Source organism: Chiloscyllium plagiosum, chromosome 16 (assembly GCF_004010195.1).
Source record: "Chiloscyllium plagiosum isolate BGI_BamShark_2017 chromosome 16, ASM401019v2, whole genome shotgun sequence".
Classification (NCBI taxonomy): Eukaryota; Metazoa; Chordata; class Chondrichthyes; order Orectolobiformes; family Hemiscylliidae; genus Chiloscyllium; species Chiloscyllium plagiosum.
This window is the reverse complement of record NC_057725.1, coordinates 30,623,145-30,644,645: the sequence shown is the minus strand read 5'-3', so window position 1 is coordinate 30,644,645 and position 21,501 is coordinate 30,623,145. Positions and strand designations below refer to the sequence as shown.

The 21,501-nt window shown below is 38.7% G+C and overlaps 1 protein-coding gene across 2 annotated transcripts in view; it reads left to right on the top strand.

The window, feature by feature from the left end:
* Positions 1-21,501, top strand: part of ctr9 (CTR9 homolog, Paf1/RNA polymerase II complex component) — a 60,705-nt gene that overhangs the window by 6,958 nt on the left and 32,246 nt on the right. For both annotated transcript variants that reach the window (XM_043705682.1, XM_043705683.1), the window contains exons 3-14: positions 2,217-2,456; positions 3,085-3,202; positions 4,219-4,308; positions 7,906-8,054; positions 9,536-9,643; positions 9,985-10,092; positions 11,039-11,275; positions 11,379-11,468; positions 12,884-13,012; positions 13,449-13,632; positions 15,933-16,021; positions 18,011-18,196. In XM_043705682.1, coding sequence (XP_043561617.1) covers positions 2,217-2,456; positions 3,085-3,202; positions 4,219-4,308; positions 7,906-8,054; positions 9,536-9,643; positions 9,985-10,092; positions 11,039-11,275; positions 11,379-11,468; positions 12,884-13,012; positions 13,449-13,632; positions 15,933-16,021; positions 18,011-18,196 — 1,728 coding nt within the window. The remainder of the gene's footprint in view (positions 1-2,216; positions 2,457-3,084; positions 3,203-4,218; positions 4,309-7,905; positions 8,055-9,535; positions 9,644-9,984; positions 10,093-11,038; positions 11,276-11,378; positions 11,469-12,883; positions 13,013-13,448; positions 13,633-15,932; positions 16,022-18,010; positions 18,197-21,501) is intronic.

Here is a 21,501-nt window from a genome sequence, read left to right as displayed (position 1 = left end):
CCAGCCAATTCCTAATCCAAACCTCCAACTCACCCTCAATGCCATATCTCCGTATTTTCTGCAGTAGCCTACCATGGGGAACCTTATCAAACGCCTTACTAAAATCCATATATACCACATCTACCGCTTTCCCCTCATCAACCTCCTTCGTCACCTTTTCAAAGAATTCAATAAGGTTTGTGAGGCACGACCTGCCCTTCACAAAACCTTGCTGACTATCCTTGATCACATTATTCCTATCTAGATGTGCATAAATCCTATCCCTTACAATTCTCTCTAAGACTTTGCCCACAACAGAAGTGAGGCTCACCGGCCTATAGTTACTAGGGTTATCCCTACTCCCCTTTTTGAACAAGGGAACCACATTTGCTATCCTCCAGTCTTCTGGCACTACTCCTGTCGACAAAGAGGACATAAAAATCAAGGCCAATGGCTCTGCAATCTCCTCCCTTGCTTCCCAGAGAATCCTAGGATAAATGCCATCAGGCCCAGGGGACTTATCTTTTTTCACCTTTTCCAGGATTTCCAACACCTCTTCTCTACATACCTCAAAGCCATCCATTCTACTTATTTGTGACTCAGTATTCGCATCGACGACAATGCCCTGTTCCTGAGTAAATACTGAAGAAAAGTATTCATTCAGTGTCTCCCCAATCTCTTCCGCCTCCACACGCAACTTCCCACTACTATCCTTGACTGGACCTATTCCTACCCTAGTCATTCTTTTATTCCTAACATACCTATAGAAAGCCTTAGGGTTTTCCCTAATCCTACCGACTAAGGACCTTTCATGTCCCCTCCTTGCTGCTCTTAGCTCTCAAGGGAGGTTAAGGGAAGGGAGGTATTCAATTTAATGAGCGATTTTGTTAGAGTAAATAAGGAGAAGCTGTTGCAATGGCAAGGGGTTCCGTAACCAGAGGGCACAGATTTAGCTAAGGTGGGGACAAAATCCAAGGTGGAAATAAGACATTGTTTTCCATAGTAGACTGTGATCTGGAATGTGCTGCCTAGAAGAGTGGTAGAAGCAGATTCAGTATGAACATTCAAAAGAGATTTGAAAAATACTTGATTTTTTTCCAAAAAGGGCTTTAGGAAAGACCAGCAATTAATAGTTAGTTCTTTCAAAGAGTCTGCACAAATATAAGATGGGTGGACTGACTTTCTTCTGTCTATAATTCTAAAAGTCATAAGTTATTAAGTAATATCACTTGGACATTTTATGATCATTTTATCCTTCTGTATTGGAAGTGTGCATTGCTAGTAAAGCCAGCATTTATTGTTCAGTGATTATTGCTCTTGAACAGGTGAGAATAAGCCTCCTCCTTGAATTCCTGCAGTTCTTTTGTTATAAGCAATGTTGTTAGGAGGCTATTCCAGGATATTAACCCAGTGTCAGTGAATTAATGGCAATAAAGTTCCAAATGAGTGTTGCATGGCTTGGAGAGAAACTTTCAAATGCATCTGCTGCCCTAGCTCTTCTTGGTGGTAGAGTCATAGGTTTGGAAAGAGTTGTCAAAGAAGCCATTACACATTGCTTCAATGCATCTCACTGCTGCTACTGTGCACCGCTGGTGGAGGGAGCCAACATTTAATATGGTGGATGAATGGTGACTAGCCACATGAGTATTATTGGAACTTATTTGGCTTGACAAGTGGAGGTTGCTCATCTAATTAATGTCACTTATAGAGACATTAATGGAATCTGTCACCAAAAATAGATTCCAGATTAGAGAAAATTAGCATGGATTTGTGATGGGTAGGTCATATCTGACTAAATTGAAGAGATTAAACCTTTTTGGTTGGTGGCAGAAATCTAAGAAAAAGGCTTAACTTTGAAATCAGTGTCAAGCCAATCAAGACAAAAATTAGGATACACTTCTTCATGCAGCAGTTGATAGAAGTGTGGAACTCTTTCTGACAAAAAGCAGCAAATTCTTACTCAATTATCAGTTTTAAATCTGTGGTCAGTTGATTTTATTTATATACTAGCCAAATGTATGAAGATGACTGAAGTGAGGTCATGGAGAAGCCATGCCTTTTTTGACTGTTTTTCCCTGATGTTAGCTATAGGACTAGCTATGCATATCGATTATTTGGCAAGAAAATATTGGTTTTAAAAAAGTATTGGATTGAAAGTAATCTTATGATGAAATTAAAGGGCTCTTAGAATTTATTTTCATTCTCACAGGCAAATTAAAACCTTTCTTATCTTATAGCTGGAGTACTTCAAACAAGGAAAGACAGAAGATTTCGTAAAGTTACTAGAAGCTGCCCGTATTGATGGAAACCTGGATTATCGAGATCATGAGAAAGACCAGATGACATGTCTGGACACTCTTGCTGCTTACTATGTGCAACAGGCTCGGAAAGAGAAGAATAAAGATGCAAAGAAAGAGCTTATCACGCAAGCTACCTTGCTGTACACCATGGCTGATAAAATCATCATGTATGACCAGGTAAGTTTTCAAGCTTTGAGGATAAGGGATGGTATATACTGATCAAGTAAGAGATTGAGGGAGCTTAGGGAACCATGAAGTACAAAAGTTGCATGACACACACACACTCTGCATTAGGCATAACCAAGACTCAAATTACTCTCAGATTCAATAGAAAAAGGCAACTTGCTGAATTAAATCTTGCTCCTTTGCATTTGAATGAACTAACATGTCCTTGTCATAGAGTAAGATTGAGAAATACTAGCCCTAGTTATTCTGGAAACTAAGTCTGAAATACTCATTTGAAAAGTTTTTAAAATTATGAACATTTTGAAAGGAAAAGATGCATCAATTTATGGGGGAGATCAGAACTAGAGGCAATAAATATAAAATACCAAAAGGGAATTTCAGGTGATATCTAACTTGCTACCCCAATGAGTAGTAAGAGAGAAAAGCATAAATGGATTTTGGGGGAAAACAGATAAATACGTGAAGGAGGAAGGATTGGAAAGTTGTTGGAATGAGATGAAGTGTGGTATGGAAATATTGCCTGGAATAACCTGTTACTGTGCAGTAAATTCAATATAATTGACGTATTTTCTGCTTGCAGAGTGTACTGTCTGACCTTGTTCATACTGTTTGTCTTTAGAATCACTTGCTGGGTAGAGCCTGTTTCTGTCTGTTGGAGGGGGATAAAATGGACCAAGCTGAAGCACAGTTCAACTTTGTGCTAAATCAGTCACCAAATAACATCCCTGCACTCTTGGGTAAGAACTTTATCAAAGTGAGTTTTCAATGGTTTTTGATTCTGCTGAGAGAAGAGGCAGATCAGCAAAGTAGAATTGATTATGAGCAGTTAGGTCAGGAGAAGTGTCCAAATTCTTTATAAATCGTATGGGTACATGCCATGGAGCCACATGTCAGATTCAAACTATATAGTGTCGCTAACCTGCAGTTGGCTACAGCTATGAAGAAAAAATATTACGTTTGAACTTCTTAAAGGCTGTTTAGAACTAATTAAGTAGTAATTCTTGGTGTACTGAAGGAATTACAGCTGTGAATTTGCTCAGAAGAAGCTCCTATCAACCGCAGTAAGCTAAATATGCAGATAATTTGTTTAGCTGTTAGTTGATAGGTGAAAGTCAACCAGGGCAAATACCACTATACCTCTTCACATAGTATTGTTTGTTCTTTTTTTGCATCCACCTATTTCTTACAATTGAATGTAAATAATAAAACAACCATAGGTAGAAACAGACTGATACTGTGGTTGTCTGTACCATTTATGTCTAAGAATAAATGTAAGGGAAGATTGGCTCCAGCTTTTTCTTCAATGCCTAACATTTTGGAGCATAACACATCTGACAGACAGACAGGCCTTTGATCCATGCTTAACCCAAATCAGCACCTCTGACAGTTTAGTGTTCCACTAGTACTAATGTGGAACTGTGGGCCCTGATTATGTGGTGAAACCTCATGTTGTGATTGAACCTAAAACCTTGAAACTCAGATGAGGGTGTGAGCAATGTAGACAAGGCTGTAGGCACTAAGCCACCTGGTTAGGCATTTATCTAATTTAGTGTTTTATTTGCCAATGAGATAATGATTTCAAGAGTGTCTAATTTTAAACCTGCAATGCACCAAACTCAACTAGAGCAAATTTATAAACACAGAACTGACTTCATGACTGGACTGCTGGGTCTCTGAAGCTGCAGTTTTAAAACCCTCTGAGTGAATAATCAAGTTAATTTTTGTTGAGCGTCTCTTTATTTTCTCTTCTCAGGTAAAGCTTGTATTTCTTTTAATAAGAAAGATTACAGAGGTGCTTTGGCCTATTACAAGAAGGCCCTTCGGACCAATCCTGGATGCCCAGGTGAGGAGTAATTCACACTGCTGGCCCCAGGCTCAATGAAGATTCAAGTAAACTTTATTAACAGTGGGTTAACCCACAACTACCTTCTTGTAAATATGCCATTTAATTTACCTTTAATAATTGTTGTGAGGATTTAGACTGTACTGAATACAAAAAGTTTGTTTAAAGTATGAATTGCTGTGCAAATCGAAGCATAAGATCATAATTTGAAAACCATAACTAGGGTCACATCTATCCCTCTAAACCTATTCCTGAATACATTTACTTCAAAAGCCTCCTTTGTAAGCCCATACCCACAGGCAGATACAGATTGGCAGTGATTGTGATATTGAATTAATAATCCAGAGAGTGAATTCACATGTAACAATTTTTGAACTCTTAAGTTCAAACAATTTTGATATTACTTCACAAATTACTAGATATAGCAAGTTTCCAGGAAGCGCTCAGATTGGTGCAAAATGTCAACTGTTTTACTAATGTCCATTAGGAAAAAGAAATAAATCTCTCCTTATCTCATTAAAACCATATGTCACTTCTGTCTGTGTTACTCGAGTCCTGCACCCCTCCCCCCAACATGGTTGATTCTTAACTTCCCTTCAAAAAGATCCAATAAGTTAGTGAGATTATCAACCTGCTATTGGCCATTGAAGTCCTCTTCAGGACAAGATGGAATGGGCAATAAATGGCCAGCTTGATAATTCTGTTCATATTCTGAAATTTAATATTCAAGAATACCTTTCTTAATGCTTCCTTTGCAACCTCCTTGTATTCTTGTCGGTTCTGACCAACTAATTTTTCACCACTTGCAACTTATAGAACATCTTTAACATATTAAAATGTTTCAAGGTACTTCACAGGACTATTATGAGACAAAGTATTACACCAAGTTATACAAGGAGATACTCAGTCAAATGATATGCAAGGTGGAGAGCTGTAGGAAGAGAATTATAGAGCTTGGAGCCTAAGCAGCTAAAGATGTGACCACTAATGATGGAAGAATTATTGGTTGAGAGAAGTGGTGTTGGAGTGGAGCTGGGTGTTGTCAGCGTACATGTAAAAATGAACATCATGCTTTCAGACGATGTTGTTAAATGCAGGAAGAAGGCGAAGTAGAAGGGGGGTTGAGATGGTGTGGTGCTGGAAAAGCACAGTAGGTGAGGTAGCATCCAAGGAGCAGGGTAATTTTGCAAAGTGGAAGGGGTCCAAGGATAGAGGATTGGGAACACCACGGATAATAGTATAAGATCAATAAGAAAATCCATTACAACTGATGTTCTGTTTACAGTGAAGATGATATTCCCGACAATGTGGAAACAGGCCCTTTGACCCAACAAGTCCACACTGACTCTCCAAAGAGTAACCCACCCAGACCCATTTCCCCCTGACTAAAGCACCTAGCACTCTGGACAATTTAGCATGGCCAATTCATCTGACCTGCACATCTTTGGACTGTGGGAGGAAACCGGAGCACCCGGAGGAAACCCACACAGACATGGGGAGAATGTGCAAACTCCACACAGACAGTCACCTGAGGCGGGAATTGAACCCAGGTCCCCGGCGCTGTGAGGCAGCAGTGCTAACCACTGAGCCACCATGCCGCCCATTAATAAAAATTGATAAAAATTGAGCCATATAAAAGCAGTCGCAGTAAGATGGACATTGGGTTGTGTGGGATGGGGTTGATGTGGCTAGTCAGGAAACCTGACATCAGTTGTTCTTGAGCTCACTTGAATTTAGTGGTGGCTAATAAATTAAATTTCATTCACAAGACTTTCTATGCCTCCTGTAGGCCATTGAGAAAACTCTGGCAGCCTCAGTGAGGGAGTGGGTGTTATTGAATTCAAATTTCACCATCCGTCATGGCAGTATTCAACCTAATCTCCCCAGGATATTGACCTGGGGTTTTGGACTGTTAGTTGAATGGCATTATTACTAATCCCCTGCCTCTCCTTAGTTATAACAACAAGTTGCAAGGACTGGGCTTGTAATCTCTTGCATGCAAATGATTAAAGGATGAAAGCAAAACAGTGCTGGCAATCTGATTTGCCGGAAATACTGACCAAGTGAGATAGCATTTGTGAAGTGAGAAACAGACCTTTCAGGTTGATGACACTCTATCAGAACTTGAAAAACTTTCAGGTTATAACAGTGTTTGTGCAAGTAGAGAGACTGGGACAGGATAAAGAACAAATGGGAAGGTCTTATAGTCTGTAATGAGGAAGAGATTAAATATCAAAGAGATTATGGTGCAAGGAAATAGGGATAGTACGAGGATAAGTATAGAAACTGTGTGTCTTTAAGAATTGTACAATAGTAACAGCATAATCATTACTCTGCACCAGCTATCTGAAATATACAGGATCTGAAATTATTGAACTTAATGTTCAGTTCAGAAGTTGTGAAGTACCATATTGAAAGATGAGATATTGATTCATGATCTAATTGCATTGCTGGATAAAGCATCAGTGGTTGGATGGGCTTCTCCAATTCCTGATAATAAATAGGAAGCAAGTAATGCTGTTGAGACTCCTGAGCACCCTCCCTTGAAATTTCTACTTGTATCTTAAAAAATAGTGGATGTGGGTAACTTCTCCCAGTGCTTTATTCTTCGGTTTGAAGCAGTACCCTGCTCTTTACTTCCTCACCCTCTCCAACAAAAACAGATCAGAAAGCGCTATGCTCATGCCCTAGCTATTGTAGCTTTCAACTTTTGCTTCTCATTCCTGCTGCTAAGTTTTATAAGATGTTACAGTCTTCCTGCCTTATTATTTGGCACCTTTTGCTGCATGGCACTAAACAGAAAACCAGCTTACCCATAAGGATCATCCTTACGTCGAAATCAAACTTAATACTATACTTGACTCTGTCCACTTTATCACCCAAGTTTCAAAATAATTCTAACAGTACCATAAACCTTCCTAATAGGATTGTATTTGATTTGGAAGGGACTTTGATGTTGTGGAGTTTCCATACTCTTGCTGCCCTTATCCTCCTATGGTGGTGGAAGTTGTGATTTGGAAGATGTTGTTAAGGAAACCATGAGAAATTGCTGCAGTCTGTTTACCAGATATTGTCACTCTGCCTCAGCAGCAGATGGAATAAGGTTTTAAGTTATAAATGCATATGGCAGCAAAAGTGGCTGGTTGATAATCAAATTGGGAATTCAGTCTAGCTTTCTACTCTAATTCTGCCTCAGTTACATGAAGTATATGTCATTTAGTATATTGAATCATGGAATTGTAGTCTATAGACAGGTCATTTACCCTATAATGATTGTGTTGGCCTTAGAAACACCTGTCCCTCTCTACCTCTTCCTAGGTACTTCTAAATTTTTGTTTGTCAGCTATTCAGTTGTTTTCCACTAATTTTTTTTCTGTATCAAAACAACTCCATATATTTTTAGAGAACACTCATTCCTTTTGTTCTTCTCACAATGAATTTATGAGCTCTAGTGCAGATTGTCAGACCAGTGAAAATGTTTCTTTTTCCAGTTTGCCCTGTTAAAATCCTTTAGAAATATCACTTCTTGCATGAAAGAATAAGAAAATGTTTGTGTTAAGTTGATCACATCGTGATTCGTGTTATTTGTTTCCATAGCTGAGGTTCGGCTGGGAATGGGCCATTGCTTTGTGAAGCTAAGTAAACTAGAGAAAGCTCGCCTTGCATTTGGAAGGGCTCTGGATCTCAACCCTAAATGTGTCGGAGCACTGGTGGGGCTGGCTGTCCTGGAACTGAACAACAAAGAAGTGAGTTACCTATTTGGGATTCTATTGTACTCTGGGAGCGACAGCAGAACTGACAAAGAACAGGTTCACCAAATCTGTCAAACATAGTTACTTTTATCACTAGATTTAAAATGGATAAATGATGACTTGCATTCACAGAATGTCTTTTGTTGAATAACATTTCTCAAGCGAATCACAATTGGACTAATTTGTAAGGAAACAATTTTAAAGTATTTCTACAGGCAATCTAATGCAACAGAACAGTGATATTCAAAACTGTTGGAGATCCCAACAAAAAAGCCCTCTCAACCCCAGAATAGCTGCATCATCCTAACTTCAGAAATGCCAGATTCCTAAGGATAGACAATTATTTTTGTCTTCGTAGAATAGCACAGAAGGAAACTGTCTGGCCATTATACCTTCTCCAGCTGCTTTTTCTTTAGTCCTGCAGTTGTTTCCTTTTTAAGAATTTACTCAATGTTTATTTAAAACTTTGAATTATTTTTTCCTGCTCTTCTCCTCTATTCCTTTTGCTAATTACCTACAGTTATGATTCAGTGGGTGGTGCTGAAATATCTGACTCAACATGTTTTGGGTTCAAGTCCCGCATCAGTGGATTTAAGCACTTAATGTAAACTGATAGCCCTAGTACATTATTAAGAGAGTGCTGCACTTTCAGTTGAAAAATTAAACTAAAGCTTCTTCAAAACTGCTCAAAGAGTAGGAGAGTTCTGTGTCCTGGACAAGTATTTACCCGTCTGTCAGCATTACCAAATAGGATTACATGATTATTGTCCTGTGATCTGTACGATCTTGCTGTGTATAAATTGACTGTTCAATTTTCTACATTTCAACCAACCATGATGGTATTTTATTGTAAAGTGTTTTGGAACATTGTATAAATCCTATACAGAACAACCTCGATTATCCGAACGAAACAGACGGGGCATATTTTGTTCGGATAACAGATAAAATTTTTACAGCACCTTGAGATCTTGTTCGTATAATCCGAAATTCAGCTAATTGACGTTCGGATAACCAAGTTTGTTCTATAAATTCAAGTTTTGCTTTTTCCCTTATACCTGTGTTCATAGATCACTTATCCCACCTGCCTGCCCACATTTACTGTATCAGATTATTTTGTTGTGGGATAAATTAATGGGAAACAGAGGGTTCAAGGAGCAACAAAATCTGTTTTCAGGTAGAATGGATGGAGAGAAATTATAGTTACACATTTATTTGGTTCTACAATAAAGTCAGAACAGGTTTGGTTTCATGTTCTCTTTCTGTTCCTGAAAGTTTATGGTTCTCATGTTCACATAATTGATTGTGCAGGGTTCCCTGAAAACGTGACATTCTGTTGGCAAAATGAGAGGTGTCTAAAACCAGTCAGGTGAATGTTGATTTGTGGCATTAATGTGGCTGAGCTCACTGTTCATGTGATCATTTTGTGTTGAGTGTATTGGCTAAATTGAACTCACAGCCCTTTGTTATTTCCCAAGGCTGATTCCATCAAAAATGGCGTGCAACTACTCTCAAGAGCTTACACAATCGATCCCAGCAACCCCATGGTATTAAACCACCTGGCCAATCACTTCTTCTTCAAAAAGGTACAAAGGTGTACGTATATGGATATGGTGTTGTAGTTGTGATGTTGACAGATCATTAATCTAAGATCCTGGGCCAGTAATCCATCACACATAGTTCAAATCCCACTAGCGCAATCTCAGAAAATTTGAATTCAATTAAAGTGACAGTGAAGCTGTTGGATTGTTGGAAAAACCCAATTGGCTGAGGAATGATTTTATGGAAGAAAGTCTGCTACCCTTCAAACCATCAAGTAGGAAAAACTGAAGATTCAAATTTTTATCAGTCACACTCACACATGGTTTGTTTAAAATATGGTGCCATAGGGTTCAGTTTCTTGATTTGTTTCTCTGTCCCTTCCTAGGATTACAGCAAAGTACAGCACCTAGCTCTTCATGCCTTCCATAATACTGAGGTGGAGGCTATGCAAGCAGAAAGCTGTTATCAACTGGCTAGGTCCTTTCATGTACAGGTGAGTTAACTTTCTATCCAGCTTGTGTGATCATCGTACCAGTTTACAATAGGGAAGTCAGCTTGTTTGGACTTAAATATTAACCGACAGCAAGTTAGTAACAGCAGATGGCCATGCATTTTCTTGAGCCTCCCCTGCCATTCAATTGAATTAACATCTCAATTCCATTTAGCTGCTTTGATTTATTTATCTCTCAATCCTTACCCACCCAATCTCTAAATTGGTCAAAAATTGTCCAAGTTGTCAGTAAAGGTTGGAAAAAAAAAGCCTTGTTTTTAGTAATGGGATTTCAAGATGGCCCCTTATAGTTTTCCAGTTTGTGAAGACTGTCAGTTGAATTAATCAGATGAATGATTCACCATGCAACAAGGTGGAAAATGCAGAAACACAAGTTTGAAAATGAGGAAGCTGGTGAACTTTAGCGTACAGAGGTACAGGATAGTGGGTTATCAGAAGACTATTGGGAGTTGACATTACAAATGGGTTCAGTCCACAATTTGATAATCTTTTTATTCAGAAAGGAAAGAAAGATGAGTTGGCTGAGTTGAGATCAGAAGTAAAGGGAGGAAGAGAATCATTGGACCCTTTTGCTCTTTCTAAAAATTCTTGCAGCAATCAGGAAAAAAAAGGGCAGAGTGAGAAATTGAAATTATTTAACTTCGGGTAAAGAATTAGGTCAATGTCTGACTGATTCCCTTCCTGCAACTCCTGGAGTTTTGTGAATTATTGGTGAGGTCTGTTCTTCATTTTACCTGAACGAAGGTGTGACTCACTTGCCCATGCACTGCACTTTTTATACCTAATTGAGAAAAGGCAGCTCCATTTCTATATATAAATATAAATTAAAAGGGTCTTTTGCCCTGGTTTGTTGAGTACCTGGAGTGTGAGCTAAGCTTAGGACCTCATCGTTGACATACACCATACTTCTTCATTTGTGTGTTCGCAGGGTGATTATGACCAGGCTTTTCAATACTACTATCAAGCCACCCAGTTTGCTTCCACTACCTTTGTCCTGCCTTTCTTTGGCCTGGGACAGATGTACATTTATCGAGGGGACAAGGAGAATGCAGCGCAGTGCTTCGAGAAAGTTCTCAAGGCCTATCCCAACAATTATGAAACAATGAAGATTCTAGGTTCACTGTATGCCACCTCAGACGAGCAGGAGAAGAGAGAGGTTGCAAAGGTAAGCACCTGGGAATTATTATTTTGCTCAGTTTAGCTCTACTTGTTTTATTGTGTCAATAAATTGTTGCAAATCTTTTAAACTATATTCTCTTGTTTTTAAGGGACATTTAAAGAAAGTGACTGAACAATACCCAGATGATGTAGAGGCCTGGATTGAGCTAGCTCAGATCCTTGAACAATCAGATATTCAGGTATAGATGTAAAATACTTTGCTGCAAATCAACAATAAGGGAAGGTGCTGAAAGATACTCAGTGCATCAGTATCTGTGGAGAGAAAAGTAAACTTGATGTTTCAGATCTTTCATCCTAAGTGGAAGATGTTAGATGTGTAACAATATTTAAGCAAACACAAGTGCTTCGTAAGTGTGCAGTGGCATTTAAAAAAGGGTAGGTTCCTAAAAGGCTACAAAATAAGAGAAGTTTAAGAAAATGAATAACAAAGTAAAGCAAAAGGACGTAATAATGGAGCAGATGAATACAACCAAAGATGGTTCAGTTGGAGCTGCAAATGACAAATGGTAGAATAATTACCAACAACTGTTGCCTGAAAGAAATGGAGATGATGATTATGATCTGTAGTTATTGATATCGCTGATCAATATTCTGACTTATTCTGTTTCAGTAGGTAGATGTTAGAAAAAGAAAAGGTTTGTATTTATATATCACTGTGTCACCACCTCAGGATGACCAAAAGTGCTTTACAACCAGTGAGGTTTTGTCCACAAATGAAATATATGACCAGTGTATTTGTTTGCAGCAGGTCAATTGTTTTCCAAACATTTTTGCCCCATGTTCTTTGCTTTGCATTTGTCAGCATTGATCTAGAGTAGAATTTGAACCAGCAATCTCTATCTCTCAAACTGACACTGGTATAGAGAACATGGGCATAGAGGTAAACTCACTAAGGCTTCTTTACCAAGAATTTCAAACTCACCACCTCTAATTCCTAGAACTTCCTAAAAGCGCTGTGAATGTACTTGTACAACACAGACCGCAGCAATTCAAGAAGGCAACCTTTTAGCAGCGTTAAGCAACCACAGTCCTTTCAAAGTCATTTAGTAATACATGATAAATGCTGGCCTTGCCAATGATGTCTGCATTTCTTTGAACAAAAAGAATCACACTGTTGTCAGTGATGGCAGTGGAAACCAGGGACAGAAGCTGCTTTAAGTTTTGATTTGTTGATGCCTCTGTTCTGAAGAGATGGCCAAGCTTAATGTCTCTGCATTAAATTTCAATCTGCTGTGCACTTGCTAATTTCATCAGTCTTTATGTATCCTAAAGTCCTATATTATCCTCTTTACATTTCCAAGTTTGTGTCATCTGCAAACTTTGAAATGATGTCATGCGTATCCACGTCCAGGGTATTTAAAGTATATCAAAATTTAGATTAGATGATGGAATAAGTTTCAGCAATAGTCAATAAATGCCTGGGGTAATGTCAGGCATAGTATCAGTGACACAGAAATTATAGGGTGTCAGAATGGACTGCATGGCCTTTCTTCCTCCTTCGTTTTTCATGTATTCCTGTGCAATATTCACACATGGGGGCATTTTCCGACACAACTATATTAATTAATGGGGCCTTGCTGAATTCTGTTTGTAGGGTGCCCTATCAGCCTATGGGACAGCTACAAGAATCCTTCAGGAGAAGGTGCAAGCTGACGTTCCTCCTGAAATCCTAAACAATGTTGGAGCACTTCATTTCCGACTGGGAAACTTAGGAGAAGCCAAGGTAATCAGGCATTTAAATGAGCATTTAAATCAGACATTTACAATTCTCCCCATAGAACTTTGAGAGCTAATCATTGCATAATATAAAATGCCATCTTCCTTACCTTGCATTTTGCCGTTCTCCTTCCATCATCCATTTACCCTATCCCTTTCCTGTCCCCTTCCTCTTATGCTCCTCTCCATTTTATTAACTTATGCTCCTCCTCCCCCTCCTATTCAGCCAATTTGCACACAGTAAACTGCCACAAAGACCATTGAAATATAAAACCAGGTAATTATCTTTAGTGATAAATTGGTAGAATGTTAAATATTTATTCAGAATACTGGGGACAACACTCGTGCTTTTTCGAATAATAGATATTCTATAGTTATTGACCCTTTCAACAGACTTGATGCTTTTTAAGTTGCGAATAAAATGAGTTGTCCTTTTGTGGCAGAAATACTTCCTGGCATCACTCGAACGTGCCAAGGCTGAAGCAGAGCATGACGAGCATTACTACAATGCAATCTCAGTCACCACTTCCTATAACCTGGCCAGACTCTACGAGGCCCTGTGTGAATACCATGAAGCCGAAGTATTATACAAGAATGTTTTAAGAGAACATCCAAATTATGTGGACTGTAAGTTTACCTTGGACCTATTTTATTTTCTTGGGTGAAGGGGAAGTGATGCTTTTCATATTTAGTCAAGGGTAAATCTATGGTTTTTAGTCATGGTCTGTAGGTTTTGCATTATATTTGTTTATACAGTGAAGTCATGTTGTAGAGAAAATCTGCCTATTATAGCTGCTATGCTGATCATGATTTTGAGAAGATGCTGAGTGATTTGAGAAAAAAGAGGAACAGAAAGGTGACATCCAGATGTCCCAAAGGACCTTAAATGTAATTAAATAAACTTGAACTGGAGTCACCATTGCAATTAGGAAACCCAGCATCTAATTTTGTGCACAGTAAACTCCCACAAAGACCACTGAAGTATATAAAACTAGATGATAATTTTTAGTGCTTAATTGGTAGGATGATAAATATTTATTCAGAAAACTGAGGACAGCCCTCGTGTTTTTTTTTTAATAATATATTTGATTTATGTCGACTAAGTTAATAATCAAGAGAATGAGTTTGGATGCCACCATCGCTTTCAGAATTCACAGTTTAGCTTTTTTTTGGAATCTGGAAGAAAACAAGTGGGATCAGTGAAAAGAAAGCTACAATTGTCATTAAAAATCACTTGATTCACCAGTGTTTTTACCCACCCTGGGTCTATATGTAACACCAATCCCACACCAGGAGTTAATTGCCTTCTGAAGTATTCAAAATGAAACACTCCATTATACAAAACATGCTAGCAGCAGTTAGAAACATAAGACTTAGGAACAGGAGTAGGCTGTTTGATCTTTTGAGCCTGCTCTGCCATTCAATGAGATTATATCTGATCTAGTTGTGGTCTCAACTCCACTTTCTTGTCTGCAATCTATAAAAAATAACCTTTGACTCGATTGTTTGTCAAAAATCTATTTAACGCCGCCTTGAATAGATTTAAAGATCCAGTCTCCAGCACCTACTCAAGAAGAGAACTTTATAATCTTAACCCTTTGAAAGATTAGAAAAAACTTATCTCTATTTTTAAACAATGTCCCTTTGATTAATTCTTTCCTACAAGAGGGAACATCTTCCAAGTATCAATCCTATCCAGTCCCTGAATATCTTACATGCATCAATAAGATGATGTGCATTTTTTTAAACTCAACACAGGCTCAAACTGGGGTGGTTCTTTCATTAGGTAAGCCCTTCAATCCAGGAATGTGTCAACTGAACCTTCTGTGATTTGCTTATAAAACAATTTTTTTTCAAGTAGCTGTACACCGTACTTGGGGTGTGGTCTCAGTGTCGTGAAACTTTACTACTTTTATGTTCTACTCTCCTTGCACTAAACAACAACTATTAATTTGCCTTCTTACTGTACCTGTATACTTCATGACTAATGTACCAGGTCACCCAGCGTGCTCTCTACTACAGAGTTCTGCAGCTTCTTTCGATTTAAATATTATGCTGCTTTTGTGTTCTTCTTGCCAAATTTAACCGGTTCATATTTACCACATTATTCTCCAGTTGCAAAATGTTTGTCCAATTAACTTGCATATCTCTCTGCAGACACTCCACCTTTTCTTGACAATTTACTTTCTTGGTGTCATCAGCAACTGTAAATACATTATATTTAGTACCCTTATCTAAATCACCTGACCTATAGACTGTAAGTAGATAAGGATCCAGCAGATATATTTGGAAGTCCGCTAGTTCCAGTTAGCTAACCTGAGATCGATCCACTGAGTCGTAAGGCCCAGCACCAGCCTCTACAACAAGCAATGGACAGTAATTGCCAGCCTTAGCAGTAGCAGCACACAATCTGAAAATGAACTTGATAGAAGTGCTATTCGTTAAGAAAACTGTTTTAAGTGTTTAAGGACTTATTCAAATTCCATCACAAAATGCAAACTTGTGGCTTGCTCCATTTTGTGACTTCCCAGAATTTGCAATGAACTTCTTAAGATTAAGACTTGTGTTCCTGAAATAAGTGGAAGCATCATTTGCAAGTGTTGTGCATGACTGTTATAAGATCTCTAGTTCAGTGTAATGTTTTTCAGCGAACTAGTTCCTTGAAGGGGCTGTACAGTATTAAGTAATGTTAGGATATATTAATATCAATTCCTCGCATGTTTAAGAGTTCAAATAATCATATCAATTCCTCCTTGCTTTGTAATGTTCACATAAGTAGCCATTTAGGCATAAAATAAATGGCAGAGAATCCTTTACCCTTTTTTATTTATTCCACCATAGTTCATTCGCCTATCCTGAATTCTTTGTAGCATGACTTAATGAGAGATTTTATACTTACTTTTTCTCTCTGAACAAACCCCATACAGGTTATCTACGCTTGGGCTGCATGGCAAGAGACAAGGGGAATTTTTACGAAGCCTCTGATTGGTTTAAAGAAGCTCTACAGATCAACCAGGTTGGCTCAAGTGAAATTCCCAAAGGGATTTGTGGGTTCTTCTACAAATGAACCGATGAGATCATGACTGAACTAATAATCCTCAACTCCACTTTCCTGCCAAATTCTTGATTTCCTTACTGATTAAAAATCTGTTCATCTCTGCCTTGAATATAATTAGCCAATCCTCTACATACCTCTGTAGTAAAGAGTTCTACAAATTCACAACCCTCCAATAGAAGAAATGCTTCCTTATCTCTGTTTTAAATGGGTGACCTCTGGATCTGAGATTATGCCCTCTGATCTTGACTATCCCACAAAGGGAAACAAACTCTGTATTTAAACTGTCAAGCCCCTAAGATTCTTGTATGTTTCAATAAGGTCACAATTCCAATAAGTTCAGGCCCAATCTATTCTACCTCCCTAATGGTAAAATCCTTTTGTACTTTGGCTCAATCTAATCAACCTTGTCTGGATTGCCATTAATGCCAGCTTAGCATTCCTTAGGAACTAAAATTCACAGAATTCTAACTGTGCCTTGTCTACTCTTGGCAAGATTTCTCTATTTTTACAGTCTGTTCCCTTTGAAAAATTTTTTCTATTTCCTATTTTTCTTTCCTGTAACAATGCTGAACTTGCGTGCTAGCTCTTTCCACGAGTGCACAGAGGGCCCCAAAACCCTCCAAGGGTTTCTGGCAATCTTTCTCCATTTAAATAATTTTCAGCTACTTTATTCTTCATGATATAGTACATAACCTCCTATGTTTCCCAAATTATATTCCGTCTACCAAGTTTTTGCCTACTCACCTAACTGTCTGTATCCATCTATAGACATTTTGTCATCCTCACCACTTGCTTTTCCAACTATTTTTGCATCATCCGCAAACTTGGTGAGAGTACATTTACTTCTCTCATTCAAGTCATCATTATGTATTGTACATAATTTTGGCCCCAGTACTGATCCCTGTGTCACTGTGCTAGTTACAGTTTGCCATTCTCAAAATGGCCTCTTTATCCCAACTCTCTGTCCTCGATTAATTCGGCAATCCTTTATGTTAATACACCTTCCCAACATCATGAGCTCTTGTCTTACTAAGTAGTTTTAATAAGTAACCAAAACTGCATACAGTACTTCAGATTTGGCCTCACCCTGTACAACTGCAATATGTCATTCCTACTTCTGAACTCAAATTCTCTTGAATTGAATGCCACATGCCATTTACCTTCCTAATTGCTCAATGGGGCTATCTCAATTTTAATTAACTCGCATACTAATTAATAATTTAGCTCCTAACAACTCAGATTTTGTCAGCAGAACCTCCTTTATTCCCTCGATATTCTTGGAATCAATGTGAACAATGCCAACTGGATTCCTTCCTTCCCACCCCTATTTCTTCTCCAGCCCTGAGGGGATGTCCTTTAATGAAGCAAGTAGGCCTCATGATCAAGCTAAACTATTTTAAACCTTAGAGCCAAGTAAACTGTGATTACTTGCCAGATCCTCACCCATTAACTGGCTCTTTTCCCTGTGGAAGAGAAAAAAATCAATATCCGGAGGCTGAAATGTTTAAACGAAAACGACCAAACCTTTCTCTCCCTTGCTCCACTTCAGTCCCTGAAGCACTTAACTCTGGCAGTCTATCATAAGTCACAACTTTCCGCAGTTGGCAAAGTCTTATTCCAGTTATTTTTCACCTGATTTATTGACATCACCCTTCGATCTCTATATGCAAACCTTTGCACATGTAGGCACATTATCTCATATACATTCATTAAGCATTGAAGACCCAGTCAAGGTGAAAGCATCGATGACATTCATACAACTTTCTGCTACACTGTGATTTGCCCAGCAGTTGTATTGAACTACATCTATTTATTTCCTTTTGACTCTTGTGTAATAATGAAATTCGAGCTGCTGCTGTGAAGGAGAAGTCTTTAGGGATGCTTATTCATGAATTACTCTCAAAAACAACATTTTAAGTTAACCATTTGTTTTAATGTTATCTTCAGGATCATCCAGATGCATGGTCACTGATTGGGAATCTTCACTTGGCTAAGCAGGAATGGGGACCAGGACAAAAGAAGTTTGAAAGAATCTTGAAACAGCCATCAACTCAAAATGACACCTATTCCATGTTGGCCTTGGGTAATGTTTGGCTTCAGACTTTGCACCAACCAACTAGGGACAGAGAAAAGGTAAGAGAGAATTTATATTTAGATTGCATTTTTCACAATTCCAGGGTATCTTAAAGTGTTTTACAGCCAAAGCAGTTATTTTAAAGTATATTTTAAGGAACCCGTAGTCCTTAAAATAAGTCTGTGGAGGAAGCATTTGAACATTTTCGTGGCAAACCAAGCCAACATTTTAGTAGGTGCCTTAAAGCACTCACTGTTTACAAAATGTCAAATGAAAGCAGGCATGCAAAGCTTGAAGAAGGAGATAAAAGATGAAATGAAGTCTTTAATTTTGGACAGACTGTTTCAGGAGGCCCCATGCTTAAAGTTTCCTAGTAACAGCCTTTTTGCTGTTTCAGTACACACCTAGGTGTGTCAGTTCAAAGAAAAAACTCAAAGAAAATCTGGTGGTAAAACGAAAGACCTCTCTCCTGTAATTTCTATATATTTATTTTAGTAAATTACATTCTGGAAACCTGAAAATGTTCCAGAAATCAATACCTTTAACTTCCTCCTAAACTGTAAAAACTGAACTGTTGCTTCTAATTGACTCCCATCTAAACTAAAGAATGATTTAAAATTCTACTGCACTCAGAACAGGGCAACCCCAATTATCCGAACAGCATGTTTGGGGAGTATTCTGTTCGGATAATTGAATGTTCGGATAATCAAATGTTCAGATAACAGTTTACCCAAGCATTGCGACCTAGAGACCTTTTTCGGAAAATCTGAAATTCTGATAATTGGTGTTCGGATAATTGAGGTTGCACTGTATTGGGATCTCAGCGACAGGAAATCCATTGGACCATGAAAGTCTTCCCAATTTTTTAGACTTTATGTTTGAAATATTGGCTCACCAGAGTGTTTTTCCCATTTTTTGCCTTTTTAAAGAAAAAAAGTAACGTTTTTTCATAGTTGTCTTGTGTCTAATGTGAATGTGAATCTACACTGCATCCCTTCCAGTGCAAATCATTATCTTTCCTATGGACCAGAACTGTACACAGTACTTCAGCTCTGGCTTGGCCAAAGTTCTGTACACCTGCAACATAACCTCCCTGTTTTTATAACCTGTGTCTCGACTGATAGAACCTAATGTACTTGATGCCGCCTTAACTACCCTGTTAACCTGCCGTGTCACTTTTAGGGATTTGTGCTCAAGCACCTAAGATACCTCTGAGTTTCTCAGTAGCCCCAACATTCATACACTAGTTCCTTGTCTTGATGCTTCCAAAATGGTGCTTATTTAGACAGGTTGAGAGAGGGGCAGCTGCTCAGCAGGTGAGGTATAATGTGGATAAATGTGAGGTTACAAAACATTTGAATGGCAATAGTTTAGGCAACAAGACCTGGGTACCCTTGCGCACTAGTCACTGAACCTAAGCCTATAAGTGCAGTAGGCAATGAGGAAGGCAAATGCTATGTTGGCTTCATAGTGAGAGGATTTGAGTACAGGAGCAGGGATGTCTTACTGCAATTGTACTAGGGCCTTGGTGAGACCACATTGGATTGTTGTGTGCAGCTTTGTTCTCTGTATCTGAAGAGGGGAGTTCTGGCTATGGAAGGAAAGCAACAAATATATATCAGACTGATTCTGGGATAGCACAACTGACAAAATGATGAGAAACTGTATTGGTTAGGACTATGTGCACTAGAGTTTAGAAGAATGGTGGGGGAATTCATAGCAACCTTTAAGTTCTAACAGGACTAGACAGAGTAAACACAAGAAGAATGTTCCTGATGACCAGGGAGTCTAGGACCAGAGGTCACAGTCTAAGGATACCAAGTAAGGCCATTTAGTACTGAGATGAGAAATTTCTTCACCCCAAGGCTGATACGTCTGTGGAATTCTCTACCACAGAAAGCAGTTAGGAATGTTTTCAAGGAGATAGGTAGAGTCCTTGGGGTTAAAGGGATCATAGAGTATGGGGAGAAAGCAGGAGCAGCGTACTGAGTTGGATTGTCAACCAAGATCATATTAAATGGCAGAGCAGGCTCAAATGGCCTACTCCTCCTATTTTCTATGTTTCTGTGTTACACTTCCCTCATGCCCAATTTTGGCATCAAGAAGCCAATGAGAATTGGGGAAAACTCCACTGGTTGGAGTCATATTTACTGCAAAGGAAGATAGTTGTGGTCATTGGAGATTTCTGCAAGAGTTCTTCAGGCTAATCATTCTCAACTGCTTTGTCAATGCGTCACCTTCCATTTGTGAGGTCAGACATGAGGATGATTCTGCAACAAAATGGGACTAGTTTAGTTTGGGAAACTTGGTCAGCTTGGACAAGTTGGACCGAAGGGTCTGTTTTTGTGCTGTATGACTCCATGGTTGATCAGAAAATTGCATGATGTAGTGTTGAGTACCATTTGAGAATTCTTAAGGTATTGAAGCAGCCCATGTCCATGTGCAGCAAAACATGAACACCATTTAAGGCTTGGGCTAATAAATGCCAGGCAATGACCACCTTCAATAAGAAAGAATCTGATAGCAGCAGCATCTCTGAATCTCACACTATTAACATCCAGTAGGTTACTGTTAACCAGGTAGTTAGCTGGACTATGTACTGTCAACAAGAACTGGTCAGAGAGTGGGATTTCTGAGACAAATTACTCACCTCCTGACTCCCCAATGACCATCAGTCATCTACAAATACAAGTTAGGAGTGTAATGGACCACTGTCCACTTAGCATGGTGAGTACAGCTCTGACACCCAGAAAGGAACTTTTGTCACTATCCAGCACAAAGCAGCCTGCTTGATTGGCAATTCTTGCACTGCTATTAAATGGTAGCAGCAGTTTATAATATATACAAGATTCAATGTAGCAATTTACCAAGGCTATTCTTCCAAACCTGCAACCTCAACCAGTTAGAAGGATGAGGATGGCAGATGCATGGATAAGCCACTGCCTACAGGTTTCCTTCCAAGGCATGTGACATTTCAAGTATTTGCAAGTATTTTTTTCACTGTCACAGGATCAAAATCCCGGAACATGTTTCCCGGCAGCTCCATCAGTGCCAATACTACAAGGACAACAGCAGATCAAGGAACTGGCTTGCCATTGCCACCTTGAGAGAGTAATTATGGATAGGTAATAAATGTCAGTGATGTCCATATCCTATAAAATAATTTTAGCAATTTTAACAAATGGAGGGTGTTAAAATAGAATTTTAGCACCAAAATCATGTTATATTTTAACATGCTATAAGGCTCTTGGTTATCACAATATGTTGTCTGACTCAGTATGTGAAACACCCTAGAGCATTGCCTGGCATGTACAATTTACAATATTGCATTTAGGTCAAGGTCTTCATTCTAAATATCACAGAA